General features: G+C 55.8%; 1 protein-coding gene across 5 annotated transcripts; it reads right to left on the bottom strand.

Annotated features, from left to right (window-relative positions):
- Positions 1 to 992: 992 nt before the first annotated feature.
- Positions 993 to 26,490, bottom strand: Hcfc1 (host cell factor C1). Of its 5 annotated transcripts, none has more exons than XM_048336910.1 (26): positions 25,295 to 26,490; positions 19,138 to 19,286; positions 18,828 to 18,988; positions 17,672 to 17,880; positions 15,813 to 15,897; positions 14,947 to 15,053; positions 13,588 to 13,767; positions 13,142 to 13,504; positions 12,757 to 12,917; positions 11,787 to 11,984; positions 11,249 to 11,473; positions 11,021 to 11,125; positions 10,365 to 10,584; positions 9,799 to 9,941; positions 9,512 to 9,650; positions 9,050 to 9,270; positions 7,025 to 8,477; positions 6,610 to 6,773; positions 5,479 to 6,055; positions 4,818 to 5,138; positions 4,405 to 4,523; positions 4,175 to 4,312; positions 3,451 to 3,636; positions 2,552 to 2,852; positions 1,856 to 1,919; positions 993 to 1,698 (listed from the first exon to the last, which is right to left on the bottom strand). In XM_048336910.1, exons 1-26 carry the CDS (start codon positions 25,485 to 25,487, stop codon positions 1,659 to 1,661), a joined length of 6,222 nt encoding a protein of 2,073 aa, XP_048192867.1. In that variant the 5' UTR covers positions 25,488 to 26,490; the 3' UTR covers positions 993 to 1,658. The 5 variants fall into 5 exon arrangements, with proteins under 5 accessions (XP_048192867.1, XP_048192870.1, XP_048192868.1 ...); XM_048336913.1 differs by having other exon boundaries at positions 5,479 to 5,923; positions 12,796 to 12,917; positions 25,295 to 26,484; XM_048336911.1 differs by having other exon boundaries at positions 5,479 to 5,923; positions 25,295 to 26,483.
- Between the last annotated feature and the right edge of the window lie 69 nt (positions 26,491 to 26,559).

Here is a 26,559-nt window from a genome sequence, read left to right as displayed (position 1 = left end):
ATGGGAGGGGCAGGGGCAAAACAATGGGTCCAGGCGAGTGGGCTCCAAGGTGACTAAACGTGACATTTTTTTTCCACAGAGAAATATACTATAATACAACAAACCAGAGGCCCCAGAGGGGGTGGGCCAGAGGTTGGGGGGTGGGGACGGGGCGCTAATTCCCCCTCCCCTGCTAAATCTCCAGGCAGAGATGGGGAGACTGAAAAGGTTGGCTGTTCAGTTCAAATCCTCCTGTGGCCTGCCTGCAAACCTTATTCTTCATTGCTTGGGTTCAGAGCTAAAAAATCCAGACTCCCAAACCCGAGTCTGGACCCTAGGGGAGGAGGCGCCCAGCCCAGGACACAAGGCCGTCAGGTCCCGAGCTGGTGGGGAGCGCAGTGGCCCGCGCTCCGCTCTGCAGGGGCTGCCCGCAAGGAGGCCCAGTGCCGCCCTTGCCCTGCCCTGCCCGCCCGACCCCCTCGGTGGCGACCGTGGCCAGGCTTGATTTCCGAAACAGTGATGCTGAGAGGGAGATGAGGCCTCTTACGGGGAAGTGCTCACTCGTGGCGAGTGACAGGTGACAGCTCACCCTTTCCTTGTCCCAGAGGGATGGGGACAGGCAAACGGCACAGGGGTTCATCGTGGGAAATTGCACGGGGCAATGGGAGACCCCATACCTCTCCTGCCCTCGTGGACCCCCGCTGTTTCTCCAGAAAGGTCCCTGTCAAGGATTAGCCAAGGAGAAAACAAAAACAAGAAAAAAATGTTACACATTCTGTACACAGCTAACAAACAACAAAAAGGGGGACAAAACCCCACACGCTAAGGCTAAAATTACAATAAAAATGTTAACTTCAATCTCAACTTAAAAAAATACAACAAATGCAGCAGTTGGTGATGGCCCCAGCTTCCGGCTCACTGAGGGCCGCTCGGCGCCACCGCGAGGCTCCCTCGGCGCTGCTCGGCGGCCTTCCAGGCTCCTTCCCTCCCTTTCGCTTTTGCCTTCTTGCTTCTCTTGACAAAGGGGGAGCAGGGGGGCGGGCGCACAAGGCCTCTGAGAGGTGTGGAAGCTTCTTGTGGGTTTGCCTGGGGAGACATGGCTGGCTAAGCAAGGGGCGGGAGGTGGCAGGACCACAAGGGCAATGACGTAACAGGACCCAGTCTCCGAGGCCGGGGCCGGGCTGGGACTGGCTCTCCCCTTAGTTCCTACGGCCCCTGCCACCCAGCTCGTGGACGCCCCTCAGGCCGGGGCGAGGAGCCCTGAGACGCTTGAGCGTGGAGGGGCTTGGGGGGCGGGCACTGCACGCTTGAGTTTCGTTTTCTCTTCCCGAAGGCCTCTGGGATTTTCCAGTCCTCCTTGGCCCTGGGGCAGGCGCTGAGTGGGGAAGGGAGGAAGGGTAGGGAGGAAGAGCCCAGCTCTCTCGCTCGTTCGCTCGCTCACTGCTCTTTCCAATCTGCCTTCTGTCTCCTCCCAGCAGCAATGGTGGAAATGTGCTTTCTTCCGATTCTTGTTAAAAAAAAAAAAAAAAAAGAGGCTGGAGGGGGATGGGTGGTGGGTGGCCGGTGGCTGGTGAGGCGAAGTGCAAAGGCCAGGCGGGCAAGGCAGGAGGGGGCCCTGGCGGGTGCTTCCTGAAGCAAAGGGGGTCTGGAGGAGAGTCCAGGTGCTGATCAGCTCGTTCTCACTGACCATCTGCCTTAGACTTCTTTGGAGCGGATTTCCTTGGAAGACAGAAAAGGGCCAGTGTTTGGTGAGCACCCAGCGAGCATGACAAGGCCCAGGACCCCGGACTCCTCATGGAGCCCAACTCCCTCATGGGAGTCTCCGCCCCACGTCTGCCCCGCCCCAAGCCACACAGGTGCCAGAGGGCTCGCTTACATCTCCGGAGAGGACATGGGCCGCTTGCTGGCTGGCTTGCTGCCCGAGCTGTCTTTACTGGTTTCTGAAAGGAACAGGGGGTGGGGAGGAGTTCCGTGAAGAGCTGAGCGCCAGAGCCAGGGCGCGTGGCTCAGGCCCGCAATCCTAGGTACTCGGGAGGCTGACACCACGAGGAGCACAGGTGGTGGGCAGCCCGGGCAGGGAAGGCCATGAGACCCTTAGCTCCATTTAACCACCACAAAACCCCAAGTGGTGCTGGGGCAAGTGGGAGAGCACTAGCCTTGAGCCAAAGAGCTCAGGGACGCCGCCCAGGCCCCGAGTTCAAGCCCCATGACAAAACAAGAAAAGCTGAAAGTGCTTTTGCGCCCTCTCCACCTCTGCCTGGACCTGACCTGGACACCTCCGTGCTGCCCCTTAGGACATCGTCCCAGGACACAGGCTCCCGCCTGGCTGCCTTTCCTGGGCACAGGGGGCTGGCCTCTCACGGATGCCACCACCCTGTCTGCCTGAGGCCCATGTCCCCTACTCTATTTAATTAAGGTCCAGCTCCACAGACGATGGTGAGGGACCCTCTGAGACGCTCTCACACCATCACATCCCCGTGCTTCTGAGCTACCGCTCCTGCACCCCCACCACCTTCTCACTGTGCTCCCCTTTTCTAGAAGCCCTGGAAGAGCCCCTGCACGCAGCACGCACCTTGCAACCACCTCACTTGTGTGGCTGGGCCATAGCCCTTCTCGTTCCGAGCGGCAATGCGGAAGATGATGGCGGGTTTGGTGGTATAGTCGATGTGGGCGTTGGACAGGCTGGATGACTGCACTAGGCAGGAGGGGCTGGGCCCACAGTACACCCGCATGAAGGCCAGCTGCGCCGGGGCCGAGCTCTTGGACTCGCCTCCGGCCTGGGAGCTCTGGATGGCCAGGTACACGGAGTACTCGATGATCTTGCCAGATGTCACTGATGGCGGCTCCCAGGTAAGGTGGGCACCATCGGGACTCTAGAACCAGGGCGAAGTCAAGCACGAATTAGTCAGCCACTGTGGCAACTGCCCACACCGCGCCTGTACCCAGGACAAGGGGGGCAAGGGGGAAGGGGGCAAGGAGCTTGGAGAAGGTGACTGCTCGCAATTCCCTCTAACCCCATAGATTCCATGGGAGAGGAGCGAGGACTTGAAACTGATGGGCTCTCAGTGGAAACCACAGAGAACCAGAACTCCAATAGCCTTGCTAACCCCTTGTGTCACTCCATGTGCGAGGCACAGGGCGTCCTTCCCAGCATCTGAGACGTGGCGCCCAGAGCACTCAGCCCCCACAGGATGTACGCGGGGCTAGAGAACATCTTGTGCACAGGGCCATCTTGTATGCAGGGGCTGCTCACTGAACCTTAGCTGCCAGGTTACCACAAACTGAGGCTGAGAACACGGAGACCTTTTCCTGATCACCCTGGTAACCAATGGCACCAGCAGGCTCTTGACATTCATTAACCACCAGGCAGCAGCCTTTCCCGAGGGTGGGGCCGCACACGGGCCACAGGCGCCCCTCCTCCCCCCACTGGGCTCCAAGTATGGGCAGAAGGCCCCCCCAGGCAAGACTCACTTTGCTAATTTTAATGGCACAAGGGGCTCCTGGGAAGCCAGGCAGACACGTCTTAAATGCCGATATCTCACTGAAGGGCCCCCGGCCGCAGGCATTGATACCGGCAACGCGAAACTTGTAGGCCGTGCCTGGCTGCAGCTCCTGCTTCTTTAGCTGGTTATAGTCAGGGACAGTGCTCGAGTCATCCTGGGGGAAAAAAGACGGAAGGAAGAACACAAGAGGAGAAGAACACAAAGTCAGGAGAAAGCAAGCTCAGGGTAGGAAAGGGGGGACCACATTGTTCAAAACGAAATATGTCCTTTACCTGACTCATGTAACTGTAACCCCTCTGCACATCACCTTTACAATAAGAAAACAAGCCAGCAAGCACTAGGGTCTGGGGGCGACGCTGGCTGCTACCGTCCTGGCCTAGCACAGGCGAGGCCCCGAGCTCCATGCCAGCGGGTGCTTCCCATCCTGGGGCGTCTGCCGATGCCAGAGGACTAGGGAAGGGCAGCAGCCAGGATGGGCATGGTGAGGCCGGAGACGAGGGACCGGCAAGGACGCACCGAGCTCTCTTGCTCAGCTCCTGCCTCGGATGGAGGGCTCCTCTCGATCCCTACTATTCAAGTCAGCCCAAGGATGGGGCTTTCAGTGAGCCCCAGCTCAGGGTGTGCCAATGATCCTGCCTCTACAGTACTCGCTTCATGCTCCCCCACAACTGCGAGCTCCCAGCGTCACTTACATCCAACGGGACGGCATCTTCCGATGGCAGAAAATAGTGGGTCACCATGACATTGGTGCCCTTAATGACCCCTACGTCAAACCATTGATTCTCCTTTTTCACAGGGGCTTTGCTGGGTGGGGGCGGCAAGTCTGGTTTCTGGAAAACACCAGAGAGGTGAAATTAAGGCCCTGGGGCCTGGAGGCAATGCTGACCCTTTGCCCTGGTGACCCCCAGCGCACACAACTCACCACACCCAGAGTCTCGATGCCATTGGCCACTTCAGTCAGGGTGGCCGCAGCCTGCAGCTTGGCTGGGCTGGCCACCACAACAGGTTGGGGGGCCACGAATGTGTTGGATGGAGCCAAGCCTGGAAAGAAAGAACTTATGGAGCTGGGTGCCATCGTTCACGCCTGTAATCCTCAGGAGGCTGACACCTGAGGATTGTGGCTCAAAGCTAGCCTTGGCAGGAAAGTCCATGAGACTCTTATCTCCAATGAAAACCACAAAACCGGAAGTGGTGCTGTGGCTCCAAGTGGTAGAACACTGGCCTTGCACTGAGGTGCTCAGGGACAGTGCCTAGGCCCTGAGTTCAAACCGCACAACTGACAAACTCTCCCCCTCTCAGGGGAGTTCCCTGGGGGTAAGGCAGGACCCTGCTTACTTTCAGTGGCCGTAGAGGGCAGCAAGGCCACCGTGTTGGGGACAGCCCCAGCCAGGTCGTTCAGACAGTTGCTGTCAATAGCCGGGTCGTTGAGGCTGTCGGCAGGGGCCAGGGCCTCGGTGGGGAGGTGATGCTGCTGCTGGGCCTGGGCCTCCTGCAGCTGCTGCTGCTGCTGCACCAGGGCGGCCAGCTCCTGCTGGGTCAGCACGATAGGGATGGTCGTGGCCTGGCCCTCCTGGCCCTCGGCTGAAAGGTGTCCCAGCTCGGCCTGGGTCACGGCCGCCGCCGCCTCCGAAGTATCCATGGGCTCCCCCGTGCCTGCTCCAGGACCAAGAAAAACGACGACTCAAAAGGAACACTCCCCCCCCCCCCCGCCCCCGACCTGGCCCAGGCCCAATTGTTGGTGGCTGGCTGTGTCCCTGATCCAGACAAGCACTGTCACAGAGACCGTGCTGCCCTGCGAGCTTCGGTCCCACCCCTACTCCATGACAGGTTCCACACGCTGGCCAATGAGCCACCCCCAGGCTGGCTCATCTGACACCGCCCTTTCCCGGAGGCCCAAGGCGCCATTCCTGCAGGAGGTGGGCCGTGGCACCTCTATCGAGTGCTGTTGCTTCTCCCCAGGGGGGCCCATCCCTCGGGGCTCCCAGTTGGCACCTACCCATGACGGCCTGCTGGGCAGCCTGGAGCACTGCCTGGATGGCCAGGGCCTGGGCTTCCTCTGTGGCTGCCGCCTGGGCAGCTGCTTCAGCTGCTGCAGTCACTGCCAGCTCCTCAGGGGTGAGCCCCGTCACCATGAGCGTGGTGGTGCCTGCCTGGGCCTCAGCCATCAGCTCCTGGGGAAGGGACAACTGGTCTACTTCAGACTGCGTGGGTGGGGGTGGCTGAACCACCACAGTGGCCACTACTGCTGAGGTGGCAGGCTCCTGGGCCGAAGATGGATCCCCTGTGCTGCTCAGATCCACGGCGGCCTGGAGCTCAGGGGTCTGGGAGGCTGACAGGACCTCGGTGGACTCCGCCATCAGGGGGGTGGCGGTAGACTGCAGGAGTTGCCGGGGCGGCAGCTGCTGGCGAGGCCCTGGTGAGACCTGGAGTTCCTCTGGGGGCTGCAGGATGTCAACAGCAGAGAAGGGCATGTCAGAAGTTGCTGTGTTGGCTATGGTCATTGTTATGGTGGCTGGAATGGGGACTTCGGAAGTCAGAGCCCCCAGGGTAGTCTCAGTCAGTGATGAGATCTTCTAGAAAGGGAGAGAAGCCCCCGTCAGAGGGGAGGAGAGGGAGGCTAGAAGCAGGCAATGAGGCCGGAAGAGGAAGTCCATCTTTCCCTGCAAATCTACAGTGTCTTTCCTCCCAGGCCAGCTTGAGCCCATGCCAGACGGGGCTGGGGACGGCCGAGGCGTTAGGTGTGGCCAGCCAGGGAGACCTTGTTGAGGACTTGTCCCCTCCCCCCAGTGGGACTCTTCTTCAGAGACGCTTGCTTCCTGCTTTACACACAAGGGCACTCGACTCCCAGTCTTACTTTTCTTACAAGCTACAGCAAATGACACGCGGTGGTGTACAGCTATGAGAGGAAGGAGGTTTAGAGAGAAAGCACCCGCACGCAGTCTCTGAGGACGACTGGGCTCTCCCCTCCGGCCTAGCAGGCACCAAGGTTGGCCTTTTATGGTCTGAAAAAGGAGACCTGGAGCAATACCTTGCCCGGTAAAAGAGTGACATCTGGCGTCCGACTCTGGAACAGCAAGGGCCAGAGGCAAAGCGCAAAGCGGACGAAGGGATCCTTTGGGGCTCTTACCGGCACAGAGGGGCCTGGTACGGGTGTGGACTGTGTCACAGTGGTCACCGCTCGGGGTAGGGTGGAGGACACAGTCGTGGTGACGGCACTGGAGCTGGTGATGTTTATGCTGTCGCCCTGGGTGCTCTCCGCTTCCCCCTGGTCACTGGCAGCTGGTGGGGGGTCTGGGGGGGGAGGGTGACAAGGAGACTGGTTGGCCTCCACTGGGCTTCCGATGTTCTCAAGGGAGGACCAGCGAAGACAGGCCATCTCCTAGACACCTTGACAGGGGAGCGATCGGCATAGCCAGACATCCCTGCCCCACCCCAGGCTAGACTGGGGAGCTCCACGTGTGCTGGATTCTCCAGAGTGTCCTGCCATCTTTTCTTTCATCCTCTGAGATGTGGGCCTCTGCGCTGCGAAGGCCTCCACTCACCTTGGTTTGAGCTCATGTTGGAGGTGACAGTGGTGGCTGTGTGCGTGGTGCCCGTCTCGTGGGTCTCACACGGAGGGTTGGAGCACACCCTCTGTGTCGGGAAGGGAGTCAGCAATGAAGCACCGGCCTGGGAGGTGGCGGCAGACTCTAGGGTCCTGTGAGAGGGGGCGGCGTCGGGAAGCAGAGCGCCCACACTGACTGACATGGTGGTGCCAGTGGAAGTGGTCTGGTGTGTCTCGCAGGGGTGGCCTGCTGGGGGCTGCTGCCCGCCGTCGGGCTGGCCTGCGCCCCCGTTGGCGGTGGCAGTGGTGGCCGTGTGTGTGGTGCCCGTCTCATGAGTCTCGCAAGGCGGGTTGGAGCACACCCGCTGGGCACTGCCCGCGTTGGAGGTAGTGGCGGTGTTGGTGGTGCCCGTCTCGTGGGTCTCACAGGGCGGGTTGGAGCACACTTGGGTCACGGTGGCCGAGGGGCACAGCAGCGCCTCCAGGGCCGTCACAGTCATGGTGGTGCTGGTTGCCCCCGGGTGCAGGCTCTCATACAGAGTGGTGGGGAGGCCCAGCACTGCGCCCGGCTCCCCAGCACCCATCATGGGGAGGGCCACGGTCGGGGTGCTGGTTGTGTAGGTGGCGTGGGTCTCCAGCTGGCAGCTCAGGGCCACGTCCTTGCTGCTGCCTGGAAGGGCTGGCTGCACAAACACGGGGCTGTGGGCCCCGGCCTCCAGGGCCGCACTTGGCCTGAGCATTGGGCCAGCTGAGCGTGGGCCCCCGGTGGCCATCACAGTCATAGTGGTGCTTGTGGTGCCTATCTGGCGGGTTTGGCACTGAGGCTTGACAGCGCCGGGGGCTCCCTCCGACACCCCGGGAGCCACAGCGATGCGGACCAGAGTGGGGGTGCCTGAGGCGCGCCGTGCATCTCGCTGCTGCCGGGCACCCATGTTGGACATGGCTGCGGTGGCAGTGCTGGTGGTGCCCGTCTCGTGGGTCTCACAGGGCGGGTTGGAGCAGCCATGCTGCCCAGCTATGTTGGACGTGGCCGTGGTGGCAGTGTTGGTGGTGCCCGTCTCGTGGGTCTCGCAGGGCGGGTTGGAACAGACACGGACCACACTGCCATTCTGCTGCGCCACGGCAGAGGTCACAAGAGAAGCTGCTTCCTGTCTGTCACAAACAAACTGCACTTGGGTAGGCTGGGGGTGGCCCCCAAGGTTGGCCACCACTGTGGTGGTGGCTGTGTTGGTGGTGCCTGTCTCGTGTGTCTCGCAGGGTGGGTTGGAGCACACGAGGGTCACCGTGCCAGGCTGCACATCCCCCTGCCCCGAGTCAGCGATGGTCACCGTGGCCGTGGGCTGCTCTGTCGTAGGTGAGGCCAGAATAGACACAGGAAGGTCATGCACAGGCTGGGCCTCAACTCCACTAGGAGCTGTGATCAAAGTCACCTGGGTAGGCTGAGAGACAGGCTAGAGCAGACACGAGATGCCAAGTCAGTGCCAAGAATTGTGTAATCGTGCTCCCACCATGCTAAGGTGCCACCCAAGCCAGCTGGGCCCACCAGCTGAGCTCCTGGACCAGCCGTGGGAAACAAACTCAAGATCTACTTGCTCCCCGATCCAAACACACTGACTTGCTCAGAGACCAGGAAGGATCAGAGGTGGAACTAGAGGAAAGCCCTCTGCCAAGAAAATGGAGCCTCTCCAGAATGTACGAAAGTCACCCACAGATGCTTCGCCACTTTTAGGAGTACTGCTTAAGAAAATGCATTAAGAGAAAAACAGACTACACGTGTAAGAACATCAACAACCATATCCTCTGCCCTGTAAAAAGAATGAGCTTAATGGCTCAGAACTGGACTCGGCTCACTATGCTGTGTCTGTGTGGCGGCCTGGGAGGCAGGGACCTAGGCAACGGGAAATCCGCCCCTTTGTGGGGGTGTTGCCCCGGCCGCTCAAAGCTGCACAGCACATGTGGAGAATGGAGGGGGGCCCACCCCCTGCTCTTGTGTGGGGGGGCAGGCCCGTGGGGCCCGACGTACCTGCATGGTGATGGTGGGGGTGGTGAGGCCGCCGGCCGCTGTCAAGGTGGTCTGGGCTGCAGACACAGTGATGGCAGTAGGGTTGATCACCTGACTCGAGAGGGTAGCAATGGTGCCCAGGGTGGTAATGGGTGTAGCCAGGGAGGCACTGGTGCTGTGAGCCCCAGCTCCAGCAAGGCTGGTGGAGACCGTACCTGTCACTGTGCCTAGGGTTGTGACACCTAAAAAAAGGGAGGCAGAGGTGGAATGAGGCCTGCCGCAGCGTCCTCAAGGAGCCTCTCTCCCTCTACAGGGTTGGGAGGTTGGGAGGATGTGAGCTTGGGAGTGTAGCCATCAGGGACAGAAGGCTCCAGACAGCACCTTCCACACTCCCCCAGCAGAGCAAGGGGAGGCGGCCACAGGAAGAAGGCTAAAGGGATGAAGCCCAGCCATTGCTGAGGACCTGGCCTGCTGGCTACACACCTGTGGTGCCCTTCACAACCAATGTGGTGACGGCTGGCTTGACGGCGGAGACGGTGACAGGGGTGACCAGGCGAACGCCGCCCATGGGCACGGTGCGGAGGATGGTGCCTGGCTGTCCAGGGGCCCCCTTTAGCACCACCTGGAACACCAGAGCAAAGTGCCGCCAATGTCACTTCCCGGCTGGCTGGCCTCTGCTGCCCCTCCCAGGCCCATCAGGAGGATACCTATGGCCTGCTGGGGTGGACTGCCCTGGACACTGGTATGGTGCAGGGCTGCGAGGGCCTCACCTGGGTCACTCCTTGCTGCCCATGGCCTGTGGCGATCTTGGGGACAGCAGTGATGATTTTGGCAGGCGTTCCAGTTCCCGAAGTCATAACTTTGGTGGTGATGATGGTGATGGGGGACTTGATGCCAGGAGTACTGGTCACACCTGCGTGGGAAGAGACTGTGAGCATCGTGGATGGCTTCCCCAGGGCACACTTTTTTTTTGGCCAGTCCTGGGCCTTGGACTCAGGGCCTGAGCACTGTCCCTGGCTTCCTTTTGCTCAAGGCTAGCACTCTGCCACTTGAGCCACAGCGCCACTTCTGGCCGTTTTCTGTATATGTGGTGCTGGGGAATCGAACCCAGGGCCTCACGTATATGAGGCAAGCTCTCTTGCCACTAGGCCATATCCCCAGCCCCCAGGGCATACTTCTAAGCCGTTCCCTGGGCTGCCGTGGCAGGAGACAAAGCACTACCAAGCAGCAATCTCCGCTCAGCATCTCACCAAAGGCAAGAGGATGGCAACAAAAGGTGGGAGAGGGGGAACACATTGTTTCCTGTGTTCTTCACCCAAGTGGGAGCACCCCCTACCTGTGGCACCCGCTTGGGTGATGATGGCCGACATGGGGATGGTCTTGATGATGGTGGTTGTTCCAGGTTTGGTAGTGCTGGGGGAGACACTGCTAATGCCCAAGATGGTGGGCTTGGTCCCAGCCCCACTGGCTTGCGTGGTGGTAATAATGGTGGTGGGCTTGCCATCAGCTGAGGTCACCAGCTTCAGGATTGTCCCTGCTGGCAGGGGCCCTTTGGTCTGAAAAGGAGAAGATGGAGGATGAATGGGCACCACTCCCAGGAAAGAATGCTTGCTGTAGGGCAAAAAGGAAATGCAATAAAGGATATTATAAAACTACCAAAATTGAAATAAATGTATTAAAAATTAAAAAAAAAAGAATGCTTGCTATAGGTTCTGGGACTGACAGCTGCCAAGACGCATACTGGAAACTAGAACAAGTCCTCGAATAAATAAAGCAGGCTTATTACTGTGCTATCTAATGACAATCTAAGCAGCTCAAAGAATATTCTAGATACTGGGAGGGATGTGCCCGAGCAGCAGGACTTGCTGAGCCACACACATAAGCTTGTGGGGATCTCCTGGAGAAGCAGCAAGTTGTTCTCATGGTGCAATGCCCATTGTTGCTTATGGAGCTGAGTCTGGAGACCATTTCCAAGAAGGCCTTGCAGCTCACCTGGATGATCTGAGTCACAGGGCCTGTAGACGCCTGGCCTGTAACGGCTGAAGTCTGAACTGGTTTGGTCTGGACCACTGACATCACTTTCCCCAGATTGGAAATCTAAAAAGGAAAGCATGAAGTAGGCAGTGATCTGGAAAGCAAACAAGGGCCTGGCCTGGGACTCTCTTCTGGAGCTGGCCCAGGGCAACGTGTCACCAGGGGTAGCCAGTGCCTGTCACTCACCAGAGCACTGCCTCCTGGGACAGAGATGGGGCTCTTCACCAGGGTGATGGTCTTGGTGACACCACCTACGACTGTGGTCACCACCTGGGCCTGCTGAGCCACCGTCACAGTTCCGGACTTGTGTACTGTGATGATGGGGCGGGTGGATGTGTTGGCTGCGGAGGACACAGACGTGCCCACTTGGGCCGCTGCGGTCTTCAGCATGCGAGTAGCTGGGTTGCTCACCTGGAGACAGCAGAGGCAGGTGATGAGCAGGGGGCAGAGGCAGAGGCGCGTGCCGCAGGCCCAACTGGCCATTCCATGTCCTCCCACAGCCGGAGCACAGTTCTGTTTACTGAACTACAACCACAGAGCATGCCAAAGGCTGCCACACACCTAAGGCTAACTGCTGACTCCACAGCCTGGTGCCAGCACCAATTATGGCCAAGGGCTGGTCCAAAACCTGGACTACATCATCACTTTTGGCCCACCAGCAGTAAGAAGCCCACAGCCCTAAGGCCACTGATTGAGAACGCAGCTCGAGAAGACAGATGCTCACCATGACCGGGGAGGAGGCCACCTTCACAGTGGCCGGGAGAGTGGTCGTGCCAGGTGTGACAGCCACAGTCTTGACAATGGTGGTCCCTGCTGGGACACTCAGCACTGTGGGTGCCGAGGAAGGGGGGATCTTCTGGGTGGCGGCGGCAGCAGCTGCTAGGGCAGCCATTCCACTCATCTGTGGGTTGCTGCCAATCACCTGTGGTGAGTACAAGGCATGTGAGCCATAGGAACATAGACTCCTTAATTCCACAGTCTCCCAGAACCTGCCAAGAGGCTCAGCAGCATCCTTGGGTTTGGCCTGCTGCTAGTCCCCTTGTTCCTAGTCCCCAAGAGCAAGGATTTCCTCCACACCACTGGGCAAGAAGCCAGCCAAGTGGCAGGAGCTTTCCACATCTTTATAAAGACAGGGTCAAGCCTGTGAAGACACATGCCTGTAATCTGTTTCTTGGGAGGCTGGCCTGTAATCTGTTACTTGGGAGGCTGAGATACAAAGATCGCAAGTTTGAGGGCAGCCTAGGCATCTTAGTGATACTCTGTCTCAAAAAATAGAGCTGTGAATACAGAGCTTAACGGTAGAACACCTGCTTGGCATGCTCAAGGGGCCAGGGTTCTATATCCAGCACTGAAAAGCAAAACAAAACAAAACCCCAAAAACAAAACAAAAAACCACCTCACAGAGCGAAATCCAGCTCATTTCTCATAGGCCTAGGTCAGACCCAGATGATCAGATGTCCCCCTCAGGCTCCAGGACAAGGGATTTCACACCTAAAATGCCCCCTAGGATCACAGGGAAGACTAGATCCTTCTGTGGCATTCATTAACTTTTTTGCTGCTTTCAGGACAGGATAGGTGTACTATACATGGTAGAGATGTTGGAGGAGATGGGAGTTCAATGCCTCCCCCAGCACCCCGCCAGACCTATTTATTCTACCAGGCCAGAAGGTCCTGCATTTACTCCCCCAGCTCACCGTCCCCTGGGCACTCTGTGTGGGCACAACCATTCGTACACCAGCAGGCAGGGAGGTCACAGTGACAGGGGCTTTTCCAGCTTGACTGGCGGGCCGCATAGTGACCAGCGGGGCTCCTGCAGTGGCCTGAGGCCCAGTTACTTTGAGAACAGCAGGGACACCTGATGAGACAAGGGGGGGCGGTCAGTGACCAGGGAGTCGCTTTGCGTACAATATCCTCTGCCGGGGGTTCGGCGCACACCTGCCCGTGCTTTCTGTGTAGGTCTCCTGAGCCCCCTAGGTTCACAGTCCTCGTGACAGGACAAGGGGAGCTTCCTGAGTAGCCATCAAGCACCTGTTCAGTTAGCAGCCCCTTCCTTCCGATTCCCCGAGGCCCCTGGCTTACCTTGAGTCCTGGCTGCGGTGGGCACCGCAATGGAGCTGCCTGGCACGGTGGGCAAAACCTGGATGGTGGTGGTGGTCGGGGGCGCGGCGGCGGCGGCCTGGGGCAGGAGCGTGATGCCTACTTGGGTCAGTGGCTGTACAGCAGGTGCAGCTGCTGCTGGGGCAGGGCTCTTGGGAGGGTTGGCAGGCACAGATGGGACTGGATTGGGTGTGGGGGAGGTGGCGGTAGCAGCCGTGGCAGGAATGTCATATTTCTGGAGCTGAAGAAGGTAACTGTCGGCTGTTGCCACTGCCCCCCAGCTCACCTCCAGGGAGTTGGTATTAGCTCGTACCAGTTGTACTCGGGCTGGGGGCGGTGGCTTTTCTGTAAGAGAACATCGCTCGGAATGAGGGAAGGGGAGAGAAGGGTCCTTCAGCTGTGGGAGGCATAGCGGTGGGGTGCCCTACCTGTCTCCAGGTACCAGAGGTCCTTACAGCACACTTGGTTATTCCACGCCTTGCGGTAGCCGTCGCGCCCACTCCAAATGTACAGGCGGGTGTTGATGGCAACTGCACAGTGGCCAGCTCGAGCCCGAGGAATGTTGTCCTCCAGAGTATCCATCAGGATAGTTTCCCAGGCCATGGTATCTAGGGGTGAGCAAGCACCGAAGGTCAGCAGGTAGAACAGAAAACACCTCTCTCTCCACTTCTAGTTGCCTTCTGGATTTTCTTGTCAGGGTTAGGCATCTGAACCCAGGAAGTTGTCAGCACATTCAATTAGAGCAACCCCCAAACCCCAAAGTGAAAAGTATCATAAAAGAAATAAAAGAAGCCACACAACTGGGAGGGTGCCTGCCTAGCAAGCGTGTGGTCCTAAGTTCAAATCCCAGTACTACCAAAAAAGAAAAAAAAGGGGTGGGGGCAGAGAAGATAACCAAAACATGCTCCCTTGTTAAAGAAATACACAAAGCTCACACCTGTTGGAAACGTGGGTCTCACTTGGGAGCATGGGCCCGGTTATGGGAAGCTAGGCACCACTGGAGTGAGCCAAGCACTGTAAGGCACAGCCTCTGTGCAGGACGGTTTGGTAATATCCAACAGCGACGCTTACCTCTGGGGTTAATTTTTTCCTCTCATTTTTCATTTTGTTTTCTTTTGGGGGGGTTGTTGTTGTTGTGAGAGATGGAGTCTCGCTATGTTGCCAGGGAGGTCTCAAACTCCTGACTCAAGCCATCTTCCTGCCTCAGCCTCCTGAACAGCTGGGACCATAGATGTGCATCACGGTGCCCGGCTAGCTACGTCTAGGCCTTGGGCCTTCGAATGCACTTGCACTGCAAATGGTGCAAGGACTGATACAGGAGCAGCGTCTGAAAAAGTTTGATCACCACCACTATAGCAATGGAGACTGCAGCTGCTCGCTGTTGAGTGATGGGAAATGATCTCCAGGGCAGAGTCAATGATAAGGGGCCAGTGGTCCTAGGGGATGGCATGGTGAGGACCCAGAGCTACTGTCTGTATGTAGAAGACCTGGAGGCAGAGGGCAGAGGATACTGCTCATGTGGCCACGTGAGACCTGGGCAGGAGCAAGGGAGGCAAGTATACCGCGAATGCTTGTGCATTTGGGGGTATCAAACTGTAATGTAACTCAAGAGCCTACCCATATAGTTAGGAGGAAGAGCGCTGCTTCAGAGCACTCAACCCACTGGCTACTTCTGGTGAATTCTACGACTACGTGGACTGGCTTCACTTCTCGCACACCCCACAAAGCTCTCAGGGATGAGGAGAGCCAGCCTCCCCAAGGCTTCTCCAAGCCCCAGGAGGCCATACCCAGGTTGAGACAAGCCAGCGTGTTGGTGCACTTCCACTCCTTCTCATGTGTGGCCACTTTGACATCATCCATGACGAGAGGCACCCAGCCACCAAACACATACATTCTGGAAGAGTGCAAAGAAAAGCACAAGATCATAGAGGAACTGCCAAGCCACCTCCTCTGCCCAGAAAGGTCTGTATATGCCCAGTCTTCTCAATCTAACCAGGAGTTTCTGGAGTACACCAAGTCTTCTTCTGATGTAACTGGCTCTCACCTACAGGCTCAGCCCTTAGAATCACCGTGTCACTTCCATAGCAAGAGAGCTCTGCTCAGCTCGTGTAAGGCTCCTCCTAACTGCCACCACCCTTACACTCCCTTTACAAGACATTTTCATTTAATGGAGAATCTAAAAGAGGTAACACACATACCCCCCCCCTTTTTTTGGTGCTAGTACTGGGGGCTTAAAGTCAGGGTCTCATGTTCCTACATAGCTTTCTTGCTCAAGGCTGATACTCTACAACTTGTGCCACACCTTCACTTCTGGACTTTTGCTGGTTAACTGGAGCTAAAGAGTCTTGGGACTTTTATGTCCGGGGCTAGCTCCAGGCCTGAATATCAAGCTAAGAATACAGGCATGAGCCACAGGCACCTGGACAGGTCATATTCTTCATGCAGTGGCACAAGTCCAAAAAGAGTTGCAGGATGGGTTCTTTGCAGTACCCCCTATACTGAACCTACCTTCTCTTGGTTTCCCAGGGCTTTCTTTAATGGATGAAAAAATGCCAGCCAGGCTAGCAAGAAGCCTCCTGGGGCCTGTCACAACCAAACTGATGGGGTACACTTCAGGGACTGGGGAAGTGCTAGGCCGAGAGCAGCTACTCACTTGTTTCCTATAGTAGTTGCAGAGTGAAGACTACGAGGAAGGGGTGCCACCCCACTGAGGCTAGGCTTGTTCCACGTCAGTGTCTCTGTGGAGACAGAGAAAAAGGTTATCCATGCTCAAACAGACACAACACTCTTTGGATGCAGGCATCCCCCATCTCCCAAACAACCAGATTCAGCATTTGCAAAGGCATTCCAGCCATCCTGGCAATGGAATTTCTTCCAAAGCAACTGAGTGCCTGCTACAAGGTGGTACTATTTCCAGAGACAGTGTAGTAGGGTGGAGGCTCATCCTTCAGCCCATGAACTTTACTTCTTTTTTTTTTTTTTTTTTTTTTTTTTTGTCAGTTGAGCATTGGGCCTGGGCACTGTCCTTGAGCCTCTGTGCTCAAGGCTACCGGTCTAGCACTTGAGCCACAGCGCCACTTACGGTTTTCTGGTGTTCAGAGAGGTAAGAGTCTCATGGACTTTCCTGCCCGGGTTGGCTTTGAACTGTGATCCTCAGATCTCAGCCTCCTGAGTAGCATAGCATGAGCCACCAATACCTGGCTGAACTTTATACTTCTTGGGGAAATTCCTCTCCCCCATACCATCTCTACATTCCCCAGACTACATTTTAGGAAACACCATGCCACAATTTCTTTCATGCTAAGCTATCTTTTTTGTGGTTGTCGTCACGGGGCCTGGGAGCTACCCTCGAGCTCTTTTGCTTAAGGTGAGCACAATGCCACTTTGAGCTACAGCTCCACTTCTAGTTTTCTGGTGGCTAATTAGAGATAAACAGTATCACAGACTTTCCTGTGTGGGCTGGCTTTGAACTACAATATACAGAACTCAGCCTCCTGAACAGCTAGGGGTGAGCCACCAGTGCCACTTAAGCAGTTTGTTTTAAGTGCTGACTCTGCTCATGGGGCAACAAAACCAAGATCTAGCCCCCTACCTGTCACTCTCCCAATGTTACTACCTAGTTACCAGCCCAAGTAGCACTCTATCGACATCCAGTTATGCCTTGATAGATCAAGGTGTATCATTCCATTCACACAAACCACTGATGAGTCAACAGGATTTACCACCTACCTAAACTGAGAACTCTACTCTAGAAAGCCTTCTTTCCTCCCTCTCCTTATGTTTCTGTAAGCTTACTAGGCAATTGAGCCTTCTTCCTTTCTGTGTGTGCGTGGGGGGGGGGGGTTGCCCAGGGCATGGGTGTTGTCCTTGAGCTTTTGTGCTCAATCAAGGCTAGTACTCTACCCCTTTGAACCACAGCTACATTTCTGGCTTTTTTCCCCCGCCGGTTCCCAGGCTTGAACTCAGGGCCTCAGTGCTGTCCCCTGAGCTCCTTTTGCTCAAGGGAAGCATTCTAACACTTGAGCCACAGAGCTACTTCCAGCCTTTTCTGAATAGTTTATTGGAAATAATGAGTCTCACGGAATTTCCTGCCTGGGCTTGTTTCGAACTATAATCCTCAGATCTCAGCCTCCTAAGTAGCTAAGATTACATGTATGAGCCACCTGCACCCGCCAATTTCCAGCTTTTTGATGGTACACTGGAGATAAAAAGTCCTACAGACTTTCCTGTTTGGACTGGCTTTGAATCAAGATCCTCAGATTTCAGCCTCCTGAACAGCTAGGATTACAGATGTGAGCCACTGGTGCCTTTACCTTTCTTTTAACAAATGGTACCACCACAGGACAAAATAACAGCTCCCATACCTAGGGAACACCAAAAATCCTGCTGTCAGCCATACGGCGTGGAAAGACCTAAGGGAGATGCATGGTAATTATGGCCACCCATAAGACCAGCTGTCCAGCAGATTGCCTTTGCTCTGGGGCTACTAGAGGGGCAGCAGCAGCTTCTTACCAATGTCCAGGGTCCAGAGGTCCCCTAGCCTGCAACCACTCATCCCTCCGTAGATCACCAGCTTGGATTTCTTGTTGTCTTTCTCAGTGTAGACCACCGCAGTATGAGACTCCCGTGGTGGGGGTAGGACCCCGTAAGTGATGGGGATGTCCCAGGCTACCACGCCGGAGCCTGGTCGTAATTCCAGGATATATAAGTCATTCAGGTACCTGATGAAGAAAGAGGAGTTACAACAGGCCTTGTGTGCATGATAAGACTTCACTAGGTTGAACCACACTGTACCTTCCAAAGAATATAAAGAGTAAAGGCCCTGTGCACTCTAAGCTCTCTTTCTACCCTTGCCCCTGGGGAAGGGGCTGCCAGCTCTCAAGGACAAGTTCAACTGGAGTAGCAGAGGGGTGTACAAGGCATGGTACCAGTGTCAAGTTCACACCCAGTGCAGGCCCTTCCAGGCTGCCATGCACACAAAGCCAGGCATTATATAAGGGCCTCTGTACAGTGAGAGGGGGTGTCAGCTTGGGACTACCTCCAGACAGAAAGGCTTTGGCCACGGGCCTTGGAAAATACCCATCAGGAAACTTGCAGGCACCAGAGGCTGAGAAGGAAAGAACCCAGCTCGAAACTGGGTCTGCAGAGTAGGGAGCAGCCCAAAGCAAAAGCAGGGTTCTGCCGTCTTACACAGGCCTCCTCCCACAAGCCTCCTCAGGGCTTTAGGTTTCAGAATCAAAAAGCTTGGCACAGGGCATCTAGTGTTACTCTCACTGACAAGGCAGCACAGGAGATGGGGTGGGGAAGATTAGCTAGCTGGTACATCCGACATTACTTATTGTGCCAGTATTAGGGCTGTCCCCCCATCACTGTCCCCAAGCTGTTTCACTCAAGGCTGGTGCTCTACCACTTGAGCCATGGGCTCTACTTCCGTTGTTTCTTGGTTATTTATTTTTTTGGTGGTTAAGTGGAGATGAGTCTCAGACTTTCCTGCCCCAGCTGGCTTTGAACCATGATCCTTAGATTTCAGCAACCCAAAGAGCTAGGAGTACAGGCGTGAGCCACTGGCACCTGGCACATCCAACTTGCGAATTTCAGTGAGCCCTGTACCTGGGCAAGCATGCCTACCCAGGCTGGGGTCTGCAGCAAAAAAAGGACAAAGCCTCACCTTGGAATGTTGTTCTTGGGGTCCTCACTATCATTGGCCAGACCCCCAAATAGGTAGCATTTGTTGCCCACAAGGGAGAAGCTGTGCCCAAGCCGAGGGCATGGAGGGGGTCCATTTTTGGGTGTCTTTGCTTTGAGTCTCTTCCACTCCCACCGGCTCGCCTGCAAAACAAAGACTTCCTCACTCACTTGTGTCAAACCCCCCAAACCACTCACAGGAGGAGCACCACAGGGGGATATGGGGCTGGAGGAGGCAGGGTGAGAATCCGAGCCTATGGAAAGGCAGCTTCTGAGGAGCTCTACACTGTTACCTGCAGCTCGTAGAGGTCGTTGCTGTATTTCCCATATTCCACCATCCCACCAAACACTAGTAGGCGAGTACCGTCACACACGAAGCCATAGGCTGCGCACCCTGGAGGGATATCCCCTCGCACAGCCGGGATGAACCACTGGTTGGTTGCTGAGGGACAAAAAAAATGAAGCACAAGTCAAACACCTGGGGATTTCTTATTACTAAACCACCATTCTTAGTCCTCCAGTCTTGCACCCCTCCACCCCACCCAGTTGGCAAACACGGCCAAAGAAAGGAGGGACTGAGTCACCATACTGTGTCTGGAGGAGCCCCATCACTCGGTCACCCTGGACCACTCTAGCCAAGCCATCTGCCAGAGTTCTGCACTTCAACTACACAACTGCCCATGATCAACCTGCTTTGGTCAAGGTCATTTCAGCAAGCAGGAAGTCACTGACCAAGATAATGCACTAGTTTCTGGGGCTCTGGCTACTGACTTCCTTCCTTCCCAGACTGTTCACACGATCACCACAAACTTCTATACAAAAAGTGCCCTGGGTGGGATGCCCCTCCCTCCCTGCACCACAGGGGCAAGTGAGCCACAGCCCACAACTGCACCTGCGGGGGGGGGGGGGGGGGATGTCAGGGAAATGAGCAAGTGCTAGAGGCCAATGCCTTTTCTCATGCAAGCAGCTGGTGGTCTGACAAGGGGGCACAGCCAGTCCCGAGTGCAGACAGAGGGTGGAGACAAGAACCCAGCCTCAGCTCTAACCTCCCAGGCTTCACTGTCTACTACTTCGACTTCCCCACTGCTCGTCTCCTAGGTGATGGTCCACAGGCTCTGCGGCAGCGCCAGTGCCCCTCCCCCACGGCCACCAAGCCTACATCACTCCAGAACACTCCAAAGAACAAGCCAAAGGTGGCAACCACAGCAAGGCCTTTGTAACAGCAGCTTTTCGAAAGCCATTCACACTTGTAGCCTATGGTAAAGATAGTGCTATTCCCTACTTTGCCTATGTGGTGTCCTGCTTCTCTACCTAGTCCCCCTGTGCCCTTCAATCTATAGTGCCAGAGCTGTCCAGAAAGTGATATGGGAAGCTGTCTTCCTCTCTCATGTAACTTTATTTAAACAACATGTCCCTCTCCCCAAACCCCAAGCGGGAGACCAGATACATGTGCATCAGGCCTAAGTTGGTTTAGGGAGCTCTGAGGGAGCAGGCTACAGAAAGGAGCTGAAGCTCAGGCTCATGGGCAGTCAAGACTGCTGCCTGGGGAGCTAATTGGGAGACCAGGCTATTCCTGTGGGAGTGGACATCTTGGAAGGTTTCTAAAGACCAATCTAGGGTGCTTACTGCTCAGCAGCCAACTTTCCACACAGGAATACTAGGATACAGTGATAGAACAAGTCTAAGAGACTTATCTCCAATTAACTACAAAAATCCAGAAGTGGCACTATGGTTCAAATGGTAGAGCACTAGTCTTGAGCAAAAGAGCCCAGGGACAGAGCCCAAACCCTAAGTTCAAGCTCTAGGACGCGTGTACGCGTGCACGCACACACACATCTGGGGCTGGGAATATGGCTTAGCGGTAGGGCGCTTGCCTAGCATGTATGAAGCCCTGGGTTCGATTCCTCAGCACCACGCAAACAGAAAAAAAAAAGCCAGAAGTGGTGCTGTGGCTCAAGAGGTAGAGTGCTAGACTTGAGCAAAAGAAGCCAGGGGCAGTGCTCAGGCCCTGAGTCCCAAGCCCAAAAATCCAACTTGGGAAGCAAAGGCTCTATGAATGTAGAGAAAAACAGGAAAACCAGTTGTTTCTATTCTTATTTCAAGTGCATCTTGCAGGGGTGGGGGGGTTGCCATCACCCACCCCCAATGTACCCTAAGAACTCAAGTCCTAAGCAGTCAGTCTCAAGGCAGCAGCATTTGGCAGCCTAGCAGGAGTGTCTCTTCACATCGTCTCCACAGGTGCTTTTGGAACAGCTGCTGGGTGCCTCAGTAGTTTAGCTGAGTCATTGAGACTAGAGGCTGCCTAGCACCCATCTGCTGCCATCTTCCTGAAGAAGTACAGTGCTGGTACTGCCTATACACAAGAATGTGTGCGCTTGCATGCACTCATACCAGACGCCAGCTCCCTGCCTCATTCTTATAGTGCAAACATGAAGAAGCAAGAAAACCAGGTGTTTGCAATGCCAAGGCAAATCAACCTTGCCCAAATTGAGAGAGATGGCCTCACACAGTCCCCAGCAGAAGTTTCCTCCAAGTTACCAGGATAAAAGCCCATAAAAAGCAGCCTCTGAGACTGCCTCAGTGTAGCCCTCAGTTGATAAAGGAAGAGAGCCTAGGAGGGCTATGACTCACCTGAAGTCGCCGAGAGTGATCTGCCCATGTCCACCTAAGGGGCAGCCAGCAGCTACCCATGCCCACTCACCCACCCACACCCACATATGCATAGCACGCGCTAGGGAGCCCATCTCAAAGCTGAGGACAAATTGAGACAGGGCCATAGCTCTGGTCCAGCCTCTGGATGAGCAGCTCCTTCGATGGGATCCAATAGGTGCTGATGTGGTTCTAGAGTATTCCAAGCAAGGCAGGGGCTCTTCCCAAGCCCCATCAAGAACATGGGTCTGGGAGTACAGGTCCTGGTTGGGAGCTAACTCTGCCTCTCCTCATTTTACCTCCTGGAAGAGCACAAATGACTTCTCCTCCTCTTGTCTTTTAAACCCAACAGCTGCACTCAGTGTCCCCTCTATCACGTGTGGGGGGTATCCTGTAACTCAATCCCTGGGCCCCTCATTCTGGACATGCCCTGGCATGTCACTAACTACACTACCGTCCAAGGGTGACTGTCATCAGAGGGGAATTTAAGGGAAAAATAGGCCACTCAGTTGTGGGACTCTGAGTAAGGTAACTACATCCAGCCTTCCCTCTTCTCAATTAGGCCAAAGCCCACTTCTGCTTCACCAGGTCTCCTATCCCTCTTCTCAGGATGCCAATTCCATTTGTAGTGGCTGCTGTCCCTTTACTACCTAGAGACTGACATCCAAGAAGCAGAGCAGATGGTCAAGTTTGAGGAGTCTGCTTCCATTTTGTTCTGTCACATCAAAGCATTTCCAGTGCAGCAGGCTGCATGTGAGGCAGAGGAGCCACCTCATATCTTCCATCTGGTAGGAAGGCTGTGAACCCTCCTTCAGCAAAGGGAAGCATACCTGTAAGAGCTAAAGGATGGACTGGACCCCTAGGAACAAAGCAAAAGTAACCAGGACTGGAAAGGGTTTCTCAGAAGAGGAAACATTGTTGCCATGCCTTAAAGAGCAAACAAGATTTCAGGACAAGCCAAACCACTGAGCTAAGTCAGGAAGTGCCTTGGAGAGTCTTACTAGTAAGAAAGAAGTAAGGAGGGACTTGAGGGGAGGGAGAGCAGATGTCACACCAGTTTCACTTAGTGATCAGTTAGCTAGGCACAGTGATAGAGGAAAAGGGAGGTGGTTTCAGGCGGGTGGCTGGCAGCCAGTTAACTGAGTAGGAGACAGGGCAGTCCTGGTGTAGGTTGGGTTCCCGCCCAATTCCTCTACCAGCTGGGGAGGTGACCCTGGGCCTGTCACTTCCCCTCTTTGGACCCCAATTTCCTCAGCTGCAGAAACAAGGAAGTCCCAGTCAGTATCTCCTAAAATTCCTCCAAGAGTCCATGACACTGAAAAACCACCAAGGCCAAAAAAGGCAGCCAGGGCAAGCACTCACATGCACAGCCTGCTTCAGCAGAGTGCACTCCACTCCAACAGGCTCTCAATCCTTTGGCTCAGGGCCTCTGGGTAATCTACTTTGTCTCATGGAAATGAAATTCCCTGAGGACAAGGATAGCAGCTATCCTACAACCTACCAAAGGCTAGTCAAAGGCCCCTCAGGCTTTGTGGTAATGCCGCCAAAGAGGAAGACCAAGTGCTTGCTTTCTGTGTCATACTGCACCCCATATCCTCATCAGCTCAAGATCACACTGCTGACCAAGTCAGCAAGAAACACACAACCCAAAAGCCTTTCACTCTGAGCAAAGAGGCATCCAGACAGGGCTGCTCCTCAAAGGAGAAAGCCTTGGCATGGGCCAGTTCCACAGAAGGAAAGTGCTAGAGACAGAGACCGGGGAAATACCTTCTACAAAACCAAGGTAAGTGGGAAAAGCTGCAGTTGGAAAGGGACTGGCAGCCAGACCGCATGGAGACCTGTTAGAGCTCTGAGAGCTTGAGCTTGACACTCCTGGATCCACCAAAATAATGGACACAGCTTGAGGAAGAACAAGTCAGATAGTTGCTCTCTCAAGAAGTTACCTAAGAAATTCCTTGTGATGATTTCAAAGTGCTATCCTGACCTAAAGGAAGGCTAGGTAACACCCATCTTATCTTTGCAGATTGGTTAACAGAATGAATGCCAAAGTGGTCAATTCATTTTAATAAACTAATGAATATGCAGAGGCCCCAGGGAGCCAAGGCAGGGCCTGCAGTGGACTTTGGAGCTGACTGTAATTAGGCCCCTGCCCTACTTTCTAAAATTGCATTTCTCTGCCAGGGAGCCTGCTCCACGGGCCTTAAGAGAAAGTTGGTCCAAGGAGCAGAGCTGTTGCTGCTCCTGGCCAGGGCATCTCTAAAAACAGCCCTAGCCCTGGAGAAGTTACATCCCTGCCCTTGGCTTTGGCTTACTGGGCTAATTCCTGTCCCTGCAGCTGCCTGGGCGCAAGCCCCAGTGACACCCCCCCCCCCCTCTTCCTGTGGAGGCCCTGAGAAAAGCCCTGCTCCCTAGAGGCAACAGGTGCTGAGAGACCAGGAATGCAGAGTTATCAGCACCCTGCCAACCTTTCAAAGTCAACTGGTGGAGGGAAATAACCTCTGAAGCACGGAAGGCTGGCCTGCACTCTCATCAAAACCACTCTCTCACTGCCTGTTGCCAGCTCTGAAGCAAGTTGACAACTGGGACCACTCAGAAAAATGGCGCTTGCTGCACTCTTCAAGGCAAGAGGAGGTGCCTGGGAGTGACCACTAAAGCTCTGGGAAGATGGATGAGGGAGAAGGGGCAAAGGAGCTGGCAAGTAGCAGTGGCAAATGAGGCAGTGCTACAAGATGTGAGCTTGTTGAAGTCCATTACCAGCATGGGTTGCTTTTCTGCCTTGCTGTGGGTCTTGCAGACTCTCTCTCTGTCTCGGGGTGAAAGTCACAGCCCAGACTCCCCAAGAACAGTCACCTTTCCCCCAGAATAAGGCGAGGGTTCTGGAGGTTGCTGTGGTACTAGCTTAAAGGGCCAAGAAGTCACCAAAGGGCAAGAATGGGACAAAGCTGTGGTGAAGCAGCAGGCTTTCTGTCGTAGAAACTCAACAAGGCGACCAGGGAAGAGGCAGCGGCCAGATGGTGTGGTAGCTATACGTGCAGAGACTCCTCACAATTAACAAAATTTTGGGTTTAGGAGGGAAGTAGGAGGGGCAGGATAACCCCTTCGGTGTCACTTAAGAGGGAAGTGGTGGACCACCTGGCCTGCTGCAGGGATACTGAGCTCATCTCAACAGAAAGGACCAGACTGGGAAAAAAGGCATTACAACAGGCGCGCGCGCACACTCAGCGCGCGCACGCACGCGCGCGCGCTCGCGCTCACACACACGGCTGTAGAAATGCGAAAGGCAGTAGGATGTACTCATCCTATGGATCGCTAAGACCTCAGAGGCATAATGTGGGAAGTGGTTTGGTAGGCTGTTAAACTCTGGCCCCTAAGAGTGCTTTCCTCCGTTTTTTTAGAGGCAGCGAAGATATCTGCAGTCTAGAATAGGTCATTTCTCCTGAATGGGCATGGGCACCCCGGATGAGGGGGAGGGGAGACACCTCCGCCTGCCTCCTCCAGCCGGGTAACGGAGTACGTCGGAAGTCACCAGCGGTACAATACCACCATCCTCTCCGGACTACGGCGTTCCATCCAAGTAACAAAATGTAACATTGAAACCTCGCAAAGTCCGGGGGTGTCAAGGCGGGGGAGAAGAGCAAGGAAAAGCAGAGAAACCGGCAGAGCAAAAAGGGTGGGGAGCAGAGGAGTGCGGAGGGGGAGGGAGGGAGGAGGGAGGCAAAAGAGGGAGGGGGGGTGGAATGAGCAGAGATGGAGAGAGAGGGAGATGGAGGGATCTGACGACCCAGCGGGCTTTGCACTCACCCGTGTTGTACACGTGCAGTTCGTCCACTATCCCTTCATTGCCGCCACCAAATACCACGATGAGCTCCTTGATGGCCACGGCTCGATGGCCATGGCGGGGTCGGGGCACAGGACCCGACCAGCCCACCACTCGCTTCCAGCGGGGCTGTAATAGCACCGCTGGCGAGTTGGCGGGCGACACGGCCGAAGCCATAGTTACAGGAAAGGGTGAGGTGCGAAGAAGTCGCCAAACAGGAAGGGAGACCCTCAATTCCGCACACACACCCCCTTTGGTCTAAGGCAGCTCTCACGGAGAAGCGGCTCTTCACACCGCGGTAGACGACTCCATGGAGGCCGCCATCTTAACTACCCCCCTACCCTTTGCCTCTTCTCCTACTTCTCGCTCACGCCGTCTTCTCGCAAGATGCCGGGAACAGCCGAGCACGTAAGCCAGAATCGCTGGAGGCCACTGAGTCCCGCCGCCCTGACTATTTGCCCGGATCCTCCCGCTTACAAGCTCGGACGAAAGGCTCTGGGAGCCGCCATCTTGAGACGCCTCTCTCTCCTCCCTTCCTCGTCGTATCCCTCCCCCGCCGGAAATGGCGGAGCCCCGGCCCGGTTCCCACACCCCCAAGTGCTCAGCACTGGCTGGCTTCCGGGGCGGGTGGGAAGGAGCCTCAAACGCCGCGCTCGTCCCAACCCCGCCGGCGCTCAAACCACAATTGTGGGAGCAGCCATCTTGAGACCGTCCCGATTCCCCGCCCAGCACTTAGTATAGCGGCCGCTCCCAAAACAACCCCAACAGTGTTAAGGAATAGAGGCACGCCCAAAGCCAATGAAGCAGGCTGATCTGTCCTGGGCTTCCCGAGAGCACGGGCGGTAAAGCGCGTGAGGTCTTGCACCTCTCTGTTCAGTTCGTCTCTGCTGCTCAGGGTGCGCCTGCCGCCCTGGGAGCCGCCATCTTGAGACTACCTCCCCCTTCCCCCCCCTATTCTCTTCCTCCTGGGTTAGTTCTTCCAATGCAAACCAAATGCAAGGCGTGTCCAGTCGTCGCTTCCCTCTTTATGACTCCTTCCCACAGGAGCCGATCCAAAGAGCCAGAGCTAGGCCCCGAGGTGGCAACTGTACGGCAGGAGGAGCGGTAACGGTAGGGCGCTCATGCCTCCTCCCTGGGAGCCGCCATCTTGTGTAAAGAAGTAACAACTGAACATGGCGGCGGCGGTCGAGCGAGGGGGTGGAGCCTGGCGACGTCATCGTTTCCCCACCCGCGCATGGCTACGCCTCTG

This window comes from Perognathus longimembris, chromosome 28 (genome assembly GCF_023159225.1).
Source record: "Perognathus longimembris pacificus isolate PPM17 chromosome 28, ASM2315922v1, whole genome shotgun sequence".
NCBI classification, from domain to species: domain Eukaryota; kingdom Metazoa; phylum Chordata; class Mammalia; order Rodentia; family Heteromyidae; genus Perognathus; species Perognathus longimembris.
The sequence above is the reverse complement of the archived record's forward strand: the minus strand, read 5'-3'. Positions and strand labels throughout refer to the sequence as shown.